The sequence below is a fragment of the Hyperolius riggenbachi genome, chromosome 4 (assembly GCF_040937935.1).
Source record: "Hyperolius riggenbachi isolate aHypRig1 chromosome 4, aHypRig1.pri, whole genome shotgun sequence".
Classification (NCBI taxonomy): domain Eukaryota; kingdom Metazoa; phylum Chordata; class Amphibia; order Anura; family Hyperoliidae; genus Hyperolius; species Hyperolius riggenbachi.
In genome coordinates, this window is record NC_090649.1 from 221,451,754 (window position 1) to 221,466,061 (window position 14,308).

Below are 14,308 nucleotides of genomic sequence, written 5' to 3' on the forward strand. Positions count from 1 at the left end.
TAATGTGTGTGAACTGCAATGGAGACTGATCATAGACTTTAATTCAGAGCCTGCATGCAGTGAGTTAGAAAAGCGCAATCAGTTACAATGCAGAACTGTGAAGAGCCCCATAGCTTTGCATGGACAGTGAGCTGACAATTATTTATTTATTTAAGTATTTATATAGCGCCGACATATTATGCAGCGCTGTACAGAGTATGTATAGTCTTGTCACTAACTGTCCCTCAGAGGGGCTCACAATCTAATCCCTACCATAGTCATATGTCTATGCATGTATCGTGTAGTGCATGTATCATAGTCTAGGGACAATTTAGGGGGAAGCCAATTAAATTATCTGTATGTTTTTGGGATGTGGGAGAAAAACGGAGTGCTCGGAGGAAACCCACACAGACACGGGGAGAACATACAAACTCCTTGCAGATGTTGACCTGGCTGGGATTTGAACCAGGGACCCAGCGCTGCAAGGCGAGAGCGCTAGTTTCTACACCACCATGCTGCCCATGCAGAACTATTCTGCAACTGAGCAACTGAGCATTATGAACTAGCCCTGAGAGACTATAACATTATAGATCATGTTAATCTTTCATAAGAGCCTCCACCCATTATAAAGTCTAAATGGCATCTAGTTACAGTATGCTCAAAGGTTATTTAGCATTTGGCAGTTAATTTGATGACTATTTTAACTAGAAAAAAATAATAAAAACTACTGTATACATCTAGCGAAAGCCAAACACAGTTTGATGATTCAAAAACAAACTCCCACATAGACTGCTTTCTAAAGAATAACAATAATAATAATAGCATAAAGGATGAACTGTATAATTAGAACCTTCTTGTATGTGCAGTGCCCAAATCACAAAACAATTATTGGCCTCAATTCTGATAAAGTTTTCTAGTAAATTACCGCATGTGATAATGACATTCAGCAATTCTGGTCGATTTTAGTCATGTTTTACCACATGTGGTAAATTATGCGGTAATTTGTGCTTTAATTTGCATCAATTTTACAGAAAATCGCTATTCTCACGGAAATTAGGGGGCATGAAGACCTGCCTGTACCTGGTGGTGAAATCAATTTGTATACATTTTGCAGTCTTGGAGTTCCTATTGCTGTTTTAGTGGAGTTCCTATTCAGGCCGTGTAATAGAAAAGAATAGTTGAAATAAAACTCCAAATATTTATTGGATTTTTTTTAATAGGGGACGCCTATTAATTTACATTTCATAGGTTGCTACATAATCAAATACACCTCCCCCCCCAAAAAAAACCCACCTTCCAAAGACTGTCCTAACTTATGGAAGACTAAGATTACTATTATTTATTGCATGCTTACTGCTGAAATACCGCACTTTCTACCGCACTTTATGCATTCGCCGCACTTATGGAAATGCAGAAAAATCTTTCAAAATTGCTAAAAAAAAGGATAATACCGCATGAGGTATTTTACCAATAAAAAAATATTTACCGCACATAGCTACAGGAATTGAGGCCATTGTGTTTGATCAAATAATATTTCTGTAATTACTATTTCTTTTAGTATCAATAATTTTGTTTTTAATGTTACTAAGAAAGATGAATGACTTTTTCTTTGAAATGCTTTCAGAATTGATATGTATGTTGGGGGCACCACTGATCTCATGATGGTCATCCTCCCACACCCATTTTTATCACCAGAGGACAAACTGAAGCACATTAATATCATTGAACAAAAGACTAAAGAAAGATACTTTCCTGTTTACGAAAAGGTGAGTAGTGTTATTCCAAGTCTGTCTGCTACCAACAACAATCACTCAGTAGGCTCCTAAATGAATCATAACTTCAAAGAATGAAAACGAATATACTGTAATATATGGCTATATCCATTGCCAGCTGCAAGGTTAAGTTGTTTTTTTATCATACAAAACTAACTTCACAGCCTTGGAAGTCAGGATTTCCACCCAGCCTACTTGTTCCAATATATTGAGAAGTGAAAGGATTAGGATTGCAGGGCAGAGGATTAACTATTCTAATCACAACACTTATACGCTGTGTTAAGCTTGGAGGTGTATTCTCCACAGTCAGCATGCAACACATAAGCTGACGTGAAGGAGGTACACACACTAGCACAAGGAATCAGGATATCCCCAGTTTAGTGGAGGAGAGGACTGACTCCAATAGGAGATTGTGGTGCACAGAGCCGGTGCAGATCCGAACAGCCACAAACAACACTTTCGTAATAACGTCTCAGCGCAAAGTAGCGCTGAGCGCATAAACCAGGACTGAGGAGATCAGGACAGGTAGACAGAATGAACGCTTGCTTAACTAGCCACTACTTAGTGACAGCAAGCGTCCACAATAAAACAGACTGGAATGAGGTAGCCAATGCGTTAGCAGCGATGGCGTGCCTCACAAAGACAGGACAGGATAGTCAGGGAATAGCAGGATCAAGATAGATGAACGTAACACAGATAAATATACAATAAGTATGATTTCCTAGCGTATTACAATTACAGCTATCAATGAAACTATTTGTAACGTCTGACTAACATATGTATATATCGGCAACGAACCGATATATGACATAAGCAGGAACTCTGACTAAGACTGGAGTAATACAGGGAACAGGACTCAGAAGGATTCGCTATCTCTTCGCAGAGATGAACGCAATCCACAAACAGGACCAGGAACAGGATAACTAGCTCAGCGTGCTGGAACGCTGACTAACAGAACACAGGATATAAACAGTTCGTGTACGTATATATCAGCGACACTGATGTATCAACGTAACACGAATACAAGGAAAATAATAAACGTGCAAGTATGCGTATATATTGGCGATGAACCAATATATGACACAAGACAAGCAAAGTAACAACTACTAGAAACAAGAGCAAAACTAGGAGGACTCGCTGACCCCTTCGCAGGAGTCAGCGCAGTCCACACGGACTAGGAACGAGGTGGGGCACGAGCAGAGTAACAGACAGGATCTGAGACTATGGTAGCCCATGAGGCATTGCAGGAAGCAGTTCTTTATACTGAGGTCATCCAATGGGAGCAGACCTGCAGATTCCCACACAAGTGAATGGTAATTAATCACAGGCTGATAGCGGGAAAGGCAAACAATGATATGCAGCCTGCAGGAAAGGGATTGCCCCTCCATTGCAGCAGACAATGTCTGTTTACACAAAAGCATATTAAACTATCATTAACCTCAGAGCGACTGCAGATGGAATCAGCAACCAGTTCAAGTGCAAACCAAACTATGCAAGCAAGTGCATGTAATGACATTAGAACTGCTTGGTTTGCAATACCACTGCAGTCAGCAGTAAACGCTGCAGAAGCGATCATAACAGTACCCCCTCCCTTAAACGCGGCCTCTGGACGCCTATAAAAACTGACATATTTCTCCTGAACCACCCAAACCAAAAAATCAGAAGTGGGAAATCCAGCAAACTGATCTGACTGAAAATTCATGAAGGTCGGATCAGCCCGACAAAACCAAATTCCCGAATCAGTCTCACCAAAACTAGACCAATTGGAACCAGAACCTACCGAACCATGCCCATCAGCACTACAAGCCTCAGTGTGATACCCATCGCCTTCCAGGGACTGTCCAAAAACGCCAAAGCCTTTGCAATGCCCACCGGAACTGTCCTTACCAACACAAAACCCACTGTTGAACCAGTCCAAGGTACCAGGACAAGTTTCCTCAGAGATCTCCCAGAACACTTGGAAGCTCCAAAGAGATCCCCACAGGTCAGAACGCCCCTTAGGCTCACATGGAGAACTATCAAGAACCCCTATGGAACCCAGGGCAACTCCAGAGTCAGGGTCACAAGGACAAACATCAAGATCAGGGCTTTTAGGGACCAGAACCATCTCCGGGCATGCAGGCCAACCGGCAACATCAGAACATGTCTCCACTAGGGAAGCACGTGAGCACGCTAACACAGACACATCTGGGCACTCTGGCACAAGAGAAACCTCTGGGCATGTCAAGGAACTGCGAACCTCAAAGTCAGTCAAGACAGGACCGAAACCAGAACTGGGCAAAAAAAATTCATCATGACTAGACTTCACAGTTACTGGATTCTCACTAAAAACTGTAGGATCAGACTTAGATGTCGCTGATTCCAGCAGGGTTATTAACAAATCATGTTCAGGGGCATTTACAAGACAGGGCAAATCTTCTGATGTATGCACTGAACTAGATAAGGTTCCCATAGCTTCTTCTGGACTAGACAGAGACTCATCAAATACACTGGATTGGAGCTCATGAAGGGCTGCAAAACAAGTCAATATTGCAGCAATCCCCACTGAACTAGGCAAAACTGAGAAACTCACTGGACAGGAAGGGGACTCTGGAACTACTGCCACACCGGGCAGAAAACCAGAATTTTCCAGGATACAGGGCTGGGTTTCAGAAACGCTCATTAACCCGGACTGAAATTCTGAGATTTCTATTATTTTTTCCAGCGAGTCAGAATTATCCATGTTACAGGGCAAGACTTCTGAAACATTCAGAGGACAGGGCTGGAGTTCCTCGGCTGTTACAACACTGGAGAGGGACTCAACAACATTGGTTAAATCAGACTGTGTACAGGGCAAGGTATCTAACACACTTGCTGACGAGGACAATATTTCAATGGCTTCTGCTTTGCTGGGCAGAAATTCATCAAGTTTTATTAGAGCAGACTGTAATTCCAAAACAGCTGCTAGACAAGTGAATATTACTGCAACACCAACTGAGGTAAGCAGTGCCTCAGACTCCTCTGCTAGAGGGTTTGAAGTATCCAAAGTACTGGGTGAAGCATAAGACTCTGCGACCACAGCTTCACTGGACAGGATCACTGAACAGTCCATATTGCAGGGCAAAACCATGGAAGCACCTGCTGGACAGCATAATGATTCTGTGACCTGAGTTTCATTGGGAAGATCTACTGCACAATTCATGGTACAGGGCAAATTTACTGGAACATTTTCTGAACAAGGTAATAATTCTACGATTTCAGGTTCACATAGCAGATGCTCTGAGCTATTCACGAAACTAGAGCGAGGTGTAGAGACAGGAAGATCAAGACACAAAGTTTGTGCATCTGAAGCACTATTCAATTGGAAAATTGGAAAATTCAGATGCTGGGGTTCTGAGGTTTCTAGACAGGATTGCTGGGACTCAGAAACTAATGTAGTGCATCTACTGGCATCTGCTGGATCAGACAGAAGTTGAACTTTATTAACACAGGTAATTTCTGCAGAAGTGTTTGCAGAGACAGGCAAGATTTTTCTGGTGTCTGTTTCACTGAACAAAGACTCATGAGTACTGGCTAGGCTGGACTCAGAAGTCAGCAGGACCTCTGGATTCTCTGCTGAGAAATTTGTGCAGGGCAAAGTTAAGAAAGTATCAGTGGCTTCTGTTTTACTGGGAAGTAACACTGAGTTATCCATGGTACAGGGTGGAGTTACAGGAACATTCACAAGACATGGCAGGGACTCAGTAACTGGAGAAGTGGGACAGTCTCCAATTGACAGTGTGTCTTCCCTGGTATCAACTGATTGAATCGCATAAAAATCGTCCAAAATCATCTTCCACACATCGATCAATGGAACCACAAAGTCATACCCACACACACCAGTTTTTATTAGGTTATAGGCAGACTTAATGCATGCATTCAATACTAATTCACTTTTTGCACTGTAAAACTGACAAAATGAACTTGCATCTTTCTTCCATTCATAGACCAGGGCTTCCATCTCTCCTTTCTCAAATGGAGGATCCCATGCATATTTAACAGCTGAGCATTCCGGCTGATCATAGTTTGCAAATGTGTTAGTGGCAGAAACATACATTGGGTTATTTAGCAGGTGATTGGCCGATTTCTTATTCCTAAGGATCTCCAATACCTGTAGCAAGTGTTGAACTGTAGTGTATGCAAATTTCCCTTGCTGCACGAATAAATTGATCTGTTCAATACTCTGTAATATATCTTCATAATCATATTCAGATAATTCATTTAAACAAGAACTTTTATTTTCCCTGGCTAGCAATGAAAGTTCATTAGTAGTTTCATAGGTCCATTTGACTCCCCTGAATGGTGACTGAATTTCATTATCTGCTACTAGCGGAATCTCATTACAGATCTGATGCGCAGTCGCCAAGGGCAACGACTCCGCTGATTGTAACGCTTTTCTTTTGGAGCGTTTACGTTTGGCTTTAGACCCTGCTGCCTTAGCAGAAGAAAAGTTATCAGAACAATTATCTGCTTGCTGATTATTTTTGTAGGCAGTAGAAGGAGCAGCTGATTGACAAGCTGCCAGGAGCTTATCAAAAGGTCTAGGCAAATCGGTTTTGCGCAGCCAGTTATGGATCACAAACGCTAGAAATTCCAGTGGTCTCTCTTTTAAATTGGTATGATCCAAGACATCGTACGCCCACTGGAACAAATTTCCCTTAAACAAAACATAAATTAACTGGGGGGCCCACGTTGAAACAGGAGTAGCCTGGAGCTCGGGATTGGCCAAAAACCTGGTACATTCAGAAAAAAACTCATTTTCTGTTTCAGAATTTAGTTTCTCAAATTTCTTAAAGGAACAGGAACCATAACAAACAGTGTCATTTTTGCTGGGAACCCCCCCCCCCCCCCCACAATGGGGATTGGTAATGGGGCTACCATAATGTTAAGCTTGGAGGTGTATTCTCCACAGTCAGCATGCAACACATAAGCTGACGTGAAGGAGGTACACACACTAGCACAAGGAATCAGGATATCCCCAGTTTAGTGGAGGAGAGGACTGACTCCAATAGGAGATTGTGGTGCACAGAGCCGGTGCAGATCCGAACAGCCACAAACAACACTTTCGTAATAACGTCTCAGCGCAAAGTAGCGCTGAGCGCATAAACCAGGACTGAGGAGATCAGGACAGGTAGACAGAATGAACGCTTGCTTAACTAGCCACTACTTAGTGACAGCAAGCGTCCACAATAAAACAGACTGGAATGAGGTAGCCAATGCGTTAGCAGCGATGGCGTGCCTCACAAAGACAGGACAGGATAGTCAGGGAATAGCAGGATCAAGATAGATGAACGTAACACAGATAAATATACAATAAGTATGATTTCCTAGCGTATTACAATTACAGCTATCAATGAAACTATTTGTAACGTCTGACTAACATATGTATATATCGGCAACGAACCGATATATGACATAAGCAGGAACTCTGACTAAGACTGGAGTAATACAGGGAACAGGACTCAGAAGGATTCGCTATCTCTTCGCAGAGATGAACGCAATCCACAAACAGGACCAGGAACAGGATAACTAGCTCAGCGTGCTGGAACGCTGACTAACAGAACACAGGATATAAACAGTTCGTGTACGTATATATCAGCGACACTGATGTATCAACGTAACACGAATACAAGGAAAATAATAAACGTGCAAGTATGCGTATATATTGGCGATGAACCAATATATGACACAAGACAAGCAAAGTAACAACTACTAGAAACAAGAGCAGAACTAGGAGGACTCGCTGACCCCTTCGCAGGAGTCAGCGCAGTCCACACGGACTAGGAACGAGGTGGGGCACGGGCAGAGTAACAGACAGGATCTGAGACTATGGTAGCCCATGAGACATTGCAGGAAGCAGTTCTTTATACTGAGGTCATCCAATGGGAGCAGACCTGCAGATTCCCACACAAGTGAATGGTAATTAATCACAGGCTGATAGCAGGAAAAGGCAGACAATGATATGCAGCCTGCAGGAAAGGGACTGCCCCTCCACTGCAGCAGACAATGTCTGTTTACACAAAAGCATATTAAACTGTCATTAACCTCAGAGCGACTGCAGATGGAATCAGCAACCAGTTCAAGTGCAAACCAAACTATGCAAGCAAATGCATGTAATGACATTAGAACTGCTTGGTTTGCAATACCACTGCAGTCAGCAGTAAACGCTGCAGAAGCGATCATAACACACTGCTAAATGGAGAAGTTTCAAGTACACCTGAAGTGAGATGGATATGCAGGCTGACATTTACTTCCTTTTAAACAATGCAGATTGGCTGTCCTGCTGATCCTCTGCTTCTATAGGGGCCCATACACCTAACGATTTTCCCGCCTATATGCGGCCGTTTCGATCACAGTGATCGAATCGGCTGTGAAATCGCTGTGCACACCGCTGACAGAACGATCGATTTCCGTCCGAAATCGATCGTTCCCGTCGATCCATCCGTGCGGAAGATTTTTCTCGAGCGCCGGCGGCTCGGGAGTGCGTCGATAGCGGCATTCGAATGCCTGACGACCGACCCAATACAGTGGGTATACATTACCTATTCCGGCCGGCGCGAGTCCCCTGGTCCCCGCTGTGTTTTTCTCCGCTCCAGGCTCCAGACCGTTCCTGCAGCTACACAGAACTTCCTGTCCCGGCAGGAAGTTTAAACAGTAGAGTGCCCTCTACTTTTTAAACTTCCCCTGGACAGGAAGTTCAGTAGCTGCAGGAACGGTTTGGAGCCCGGAGCAGAGAAGAACACAGCGGGGACCAGGGGACTCGCGCCGGCCGGAACAGGTAATGTATGCGGGGGGGGGGGGGGGGAGGGGGCGGCAGATCCGCAGATTGTGATCGGTTTCAGGCTGAAATCGATTCACAATCTGTTTGCAGTAAAGGTAGCCATACGATCCCTCTCTGATCAGATTCGATCAGAGAGGGATCTATCTGTTGGTCGAATCTGATGGCAAATCGACCAGTGTATGGCCACCTTAATACTTATAGCCATAGACCCTGAATAAGCGTGCAGATCAGATTTTCTGACCCAATTAGCTGCATGCTTGTTTCCGGTGTGTGATTCAGACACTGCTGATGCCAAAGAGATCAGCAGGGCTGCCAGCCAACCACATCCCTCTCAGTTCAGGTGTACTTTAAAGGACAAATGAGACCCCCCTCCCCCCCCCCCCCCAAAAAAAAACAAAAATATGGTAATTTATTAAAATATCCTATGTTAAAAATGAAATTACCCTAAAAAAATTGGATTCACTTCCAATTGTAAAAAACACGGATCCTACACAAATCCGTGTGCTGCGGAACGCGAGACAGAATGCGGAGTCCAACTTGACACATTTTCCCAGACCGGTCGGGAAAATGTGTCCAATGAAAGCCTGTGAGAACAGACACTGTCCGTTCTCACTAGGGTAGTCGCTGCATCCACGCTGCCCGTTTTGCCCACATCCACGCTGCTGTCACACTTGAGTAGCCCGCCGCTCGTTCCCAACAAAACGGCCCAGTGGCCAGGGGATCTCCATTGAGCTGCATAAGATTAATGGGAATTCTCAGCAACAGGGTGAATTTTCTTTGGTTCATATTGAACCAATGAAACTTATCCCTGTTGCTAGGGTGAATCCCTGTTGCTGCCTGCTGCAGCTTATGGCGAGCCTCATGCTCCTGCTGGCTTCCGGCTGTTGAAGGGACCGAGCTGCGGTGGCGCCTGGACAGGTGAACAGTGATGCATGCAGGTAGACGTGATTGATGCTGCAGATGACGTGGAACGGACGGGGGAATGTGGTCCATGCAGATGCAGAACGGAATGTACACATCCACCTTGCAGATGCGCTTACTATTTCCGTTCTGCATCTGCTCAAATATGAACCGGCCTTTACTGAGGAAAGTAGTTCAAAGGGTCATTACTTCTCATTTTTTTTCAGCTTAACAAGGCGGATGTGTGGATTTAAACAGCAGCTGCGACAGTCTAATGCAATGTTAAAAATAAAGACATTCATCTGAAAATAAAAATATGAAACTCATTTCTATTTTACTAATATTTTATTTACCATCGGTACTACACATACAATTAACTCATACGTTTTTTTTTTCAGTTCAGGTTCACTTTAAGGGAGCCTAAGTATTTGTTTGCTATTGATACAAAAGATACTGAAGCTCTGTTGCTCTGTTAAATTTTATTTATGTTTTTGCAAGATAAATAGTCAAAGGTAGGTATGACATTTCGGGCTACGCTTCCTATTTCAAATGACAAATGAGTGAAATGTCATGCCTGCTTTCGGCTATGTATACTAAAAATAAATGAATTATTTTCCCACAAAGTGCAGCGCTGACCCATTTTCCCATTGCACGGTAGCACAGATGGCATGTGATTGCAGACGTTGTGTTTCGATCGCTCGGCCATCCGCGCTTGGAAGTGTTATTAAGGCCTTTTAACCACTTGCCGACCGCGCACTCATAACGCGCGTCGGCAAAGTGGTAGCTGCAGGACCAGCGACGCAGTATTGCGTCGCCAGCTGCAGGCTAATTAATCAGGAAGCAGCCGCTCGCGCGAGCGGCTGCTTCCTGTCAATTCACGGCGGGGGGCTCCGTGAATAGCCTGCGGGCCGCCGATGGCGGCTCGCAGGCTAAATGTAAACACAAGCGGAAATAATCCGCTTTGTTTACATTGTACGGCGCTGCTGCGCAGCAGCGGCGTAAGGCAGATCGGCGATCCCCGGCCAATCAGCGGCCGGGGATCGCCGCCATGTGACAGGGGACGTCCTGTCACTGGCTGCACAGGACGGATAGCGTCCTGTGCAGCCCCGATCACCGGGGATGACAGGTAGGAGAGGGAGGGGGGGAATTTCGCCGCGGAGGGGAGCTTTGAGGTGCCCCCCCCGCAACATGCCAGCCAAGAGGAGCGATCAGACCCCCCCTGCACACCATCCCCATAGGGGGGAAAAAAGGGGGGCGATCTGATCGCTCTGCGTGCTGCCTGATCTGTGCTGGGGGCTGCAGAGCCCACCCAGCACAGATCACAGAATACTGCGCTGGTCCTTAAGGGGGGGTAAAGGGTGGGTCCTCAAGTGGTTAAGGTGACGATCATTTATGAATGATTATTTGTATGAGCGATCGGAGATGAATGTTTGGACCACTAATGGACAAAAATCTCCTAACCAATATGATTGAAGGGATCGATCTGAAAATTGGATTGATTTCATTAATCTGATTAGTTAGGAGACTTTCATCTGTTAGTGGTCTCAAACAATCGTGTCTGATCGTTCATATTAATAATCGTTTGTAAATGATCATTCGACGAAGTGTATTGTTAGGGGCCTCCTTTATGTACAATGCTATGACCAACTTAATTACAATTAAAACAAGGGATACCCATATTTTTGATGTAAATACACATGGATATACAAACATCATGAATCTCAAATACACACCGTAACTAAAATATTACATTTGGCTAATTAAACAGTCCTTAAAGGGAACCAGAGATCCTGTAAAGAAAAGAAGTTATACATACCTGGGGCTTCCTCCAGCCCCATACGCGCTGATCGATCCCACGCCGCCATCCACCGCTGCCTGCAACTACGAGAACCGGCTCCCCGCTGTGACGTCATCGGAGCCGGGCTACGCAGGAGAAGTGCGCCCTCCACGTATCTCTCCATACACTGCTGCAGAGATATGTATGACTTCTTTTCTTTACAGGATCTCTGGTTCTCTTTAAAGGACTACTGTAGAAGAGTCGGGGGGAAAATGAGTTGAACTTACCTGGGGCTTCTAATGGTCCCCCGCAGACATTCTGTGCCCGCGCAGCCACTCACCGATGCTCCGGCCCTGCCTCCCGTTCACTTCTGGAATTTCCGACTTTAAAGTCGGAAAACCACTGCACCTGTGTGGCTGTGTCCTCGCTCCCACTGACATCACTAGGAGCGTACTGCACAGGCACAGACCATACTGGGCCTGTGCAATACACTCCTGGTGAGGGCGTAGCTGCACAGGCACAGTGGTTTTCCGACTTTAAAGTTAGAAATTCCAACTGATAAGAAATTCCCTTTTTTACCTCTTTCTTGCTCTCAGAAGCCGTTTTCTGCTAGGAAAGTGTTTTATGGTTGGAATTTCTTATCAGTGAGAGTCACACTGTAGTCACTTCCTGTCTGAGTCAGGACTGAGTCAGCCACTTACATACCTGATATTTAACTCTTTCAGGCAGAGAAAGAAAAAAAGGAACACAGCATAGTTATTTGTGTGCTAGGCACTGTTCATACACATCTATCTCATCATGTCACGTGTCACTTCGGGTATCCTTTAATCATAGGCTGCACTATACAGAGAATTCAACTATTCTAATAATAGAAATGCATGTACTGCGCAAGGTTGTAGGATATTGAAGAAGAATAAACAACAATTGTACTTTTACAGCTGTAAGTCTGAGATAAATAAATTAATATCTAGATTAGGTGTAGTTATAATAGAAGCATCTAACCATGCACTCCACACTTTATCACATTTCTTGGGCTGATTACGTGATTAATAGGGTAATTTATAGAGTGGGCTAGGTTAACCTATTTTGGTTCCTGGACGTAGAAACTACGTCCAGGAACCATGCGCGCTACCGCGCCCGATCGCGCGCGTGCACGCGCGCTCCCGGCCCGCGGTTCGTTAGCCAGGCAATCAGTGAATCGGGCTATGGTGCCCGACCACTGATTCCTTTCCCCCGCTGAAAAAGCGACAGCTTCTCTCGGAAGTTGCGCCTTTTCTGGCTGTTACCTCCTCCATGCGTCGCTCTAAACGTATGTTACGCTTAGAGTGACGTCATGTAAACAAACTCATGGCCGCCATCTTGTGGCCAAGAAGTAATACGACAACTAAAAGTAAAAAAAAATAAAAATGAACACACATTTACATTATAAACATATTGTTTACATCCCACCCTTCCAAAACTACCCAAAAAAAGTGTTTAATATAAAAAAAAAAAAAACATTACAATAAAAAAAAAAAAAACATGTAAATATTTACCTAAGGGTCTAAACTTTTTAAATATCAATGTAAAGATGATATATTTCTATATTTTTTTTATTTTAAACTTGTAAATAGTGATAGATGCAAAACGGAAAAAATGCACCTTTATTTCCAAATAAAATATTGTCGCCATACATTGTGATAGGGACATAATTTTAACGGTGTAATAACCGGGACATATGGGCAAATACAATACGTGAGTTTTAATTATGGAGGCATGTATTATTTTAAAACTATAATGGCTGAAAACTGAGAAATAATGATTTTTTCCGTTTTTTTCTTATTCTTCCTGTTAAAATGCATTTACAGTAAAGTGGCTCTTAGCAAAATGTACCCCCCAAAGAAAGCCTAATTGGTGGCGGAAAAAACAAGATATAGATCAGTTCATTGTGATAAGTAGTGATAAAGTTATAGGCTAATGAATGGGAGGTGAACATTTCTCAAGTGAAAACGACGGAACGCAAATGGGTTAATCAACTTTTTCCAATCATCAAGAGAGGGGATCAACTGTAGTTTCAATTTTAGTATAATGCTGGGAATACACGGTGCGTTTCCGTGGCTCGATTATGCCGCCCGATCGATTCCCCGCTCTTATCTCCTGCTCGTTTTCCTTCACTTTTTCCATTGTCCCCCATGCGGTATAGAGTGCGGAATCGATCGGGCGGGTGATCGGACATGTCGGAAATTATCAATCGAGCCATCTAAATGGCTCAATCGAGCCAATTGTACCGTGTATTCACAGCATAAGGGATTTCTTTGAGTAATATAAAAGTATTCGCACCGGGTTATATTGCCCATAGTACGTCTCAAAAATGTTAAACATACTGTACTTTGTTTAAAATCTAAACAGACAGGAAGATTCAGTTTATTTTGTAGAAAAGGAACCACTGACTTCCAATAGTTATTCACCAAGGGGCAGAACCAGACGCAGTGCAGGAAATCAGGGACAGGAGCCCCACATATAAAGAAATGGTCATTATGTATACTACACATGTTTGCTAAATGGGAAGGGACAGATAAGCCTGATGGATGAGCCTATCCTGCAAGGCAATGATCATTTTAGGAAACATTTCTCCCTGTTATAACCAATTCTCCTGGGTGGGAAGGTTCAGCTTAGTTGCCCATGGGAAAGGTTGGGCTTAGTGACACTCAAGGATGGGTTAAAGGATACCACAGCTGAAAAAAAAGATTGCTGCAGTGTGTGGGGGGTTAAAAGTACATACCATTATCTCCTCCTGCCCCCTCCGTCTGCCGTCGTTAGATCTCGGGACCGGTGACTTGATTGACCCCACCCGGACATACTGCGCCCTGTGTGCGCAGTATGTCCTCCCCCTCTTCACTTCTGGCCGGCGCATAGCGAGTGGCTCAGAAGCACGCTGACCCCTCCGTCTCCTCTGGGCTGCGTGTGCGCTCCACTACACCAAGTGTCACATGCTAATCATGTGACGCTTGGTGTAGTGGAGAGCACACGCAGCCCAGAGTAGACGGAGGGGTCAGCGTGCTTCTGAGCCACTCGCTATGCGCCGGCCAGAAGTGAAGAGGG

The 14,308-nt window shown here is 44.2% G+C and overlaps 1 protein-coding gene across 1 annotated transcript in view; it reads left to right on the forward strand.

Annotated features, from left to right (window-relative positions):
• LOC137571768 (glutathione S-transferase 3-like) overlaps positions 1-14,308 on the forward strand; it is a 114,249-nt gene that overhangs the window by 37,870 nt on the left and 62,071 nt on the right. The window contains exon 5 of the mRNA XM_068281372.1: positions 1,604-1,745. Coding sequence (XP_068137473.1) covers positions 1,604-1,745 — 142 coding nt within the window. The remainder of the gene's footprint in view (positions 1-1,603; positions 1,746-14,308) is intronic.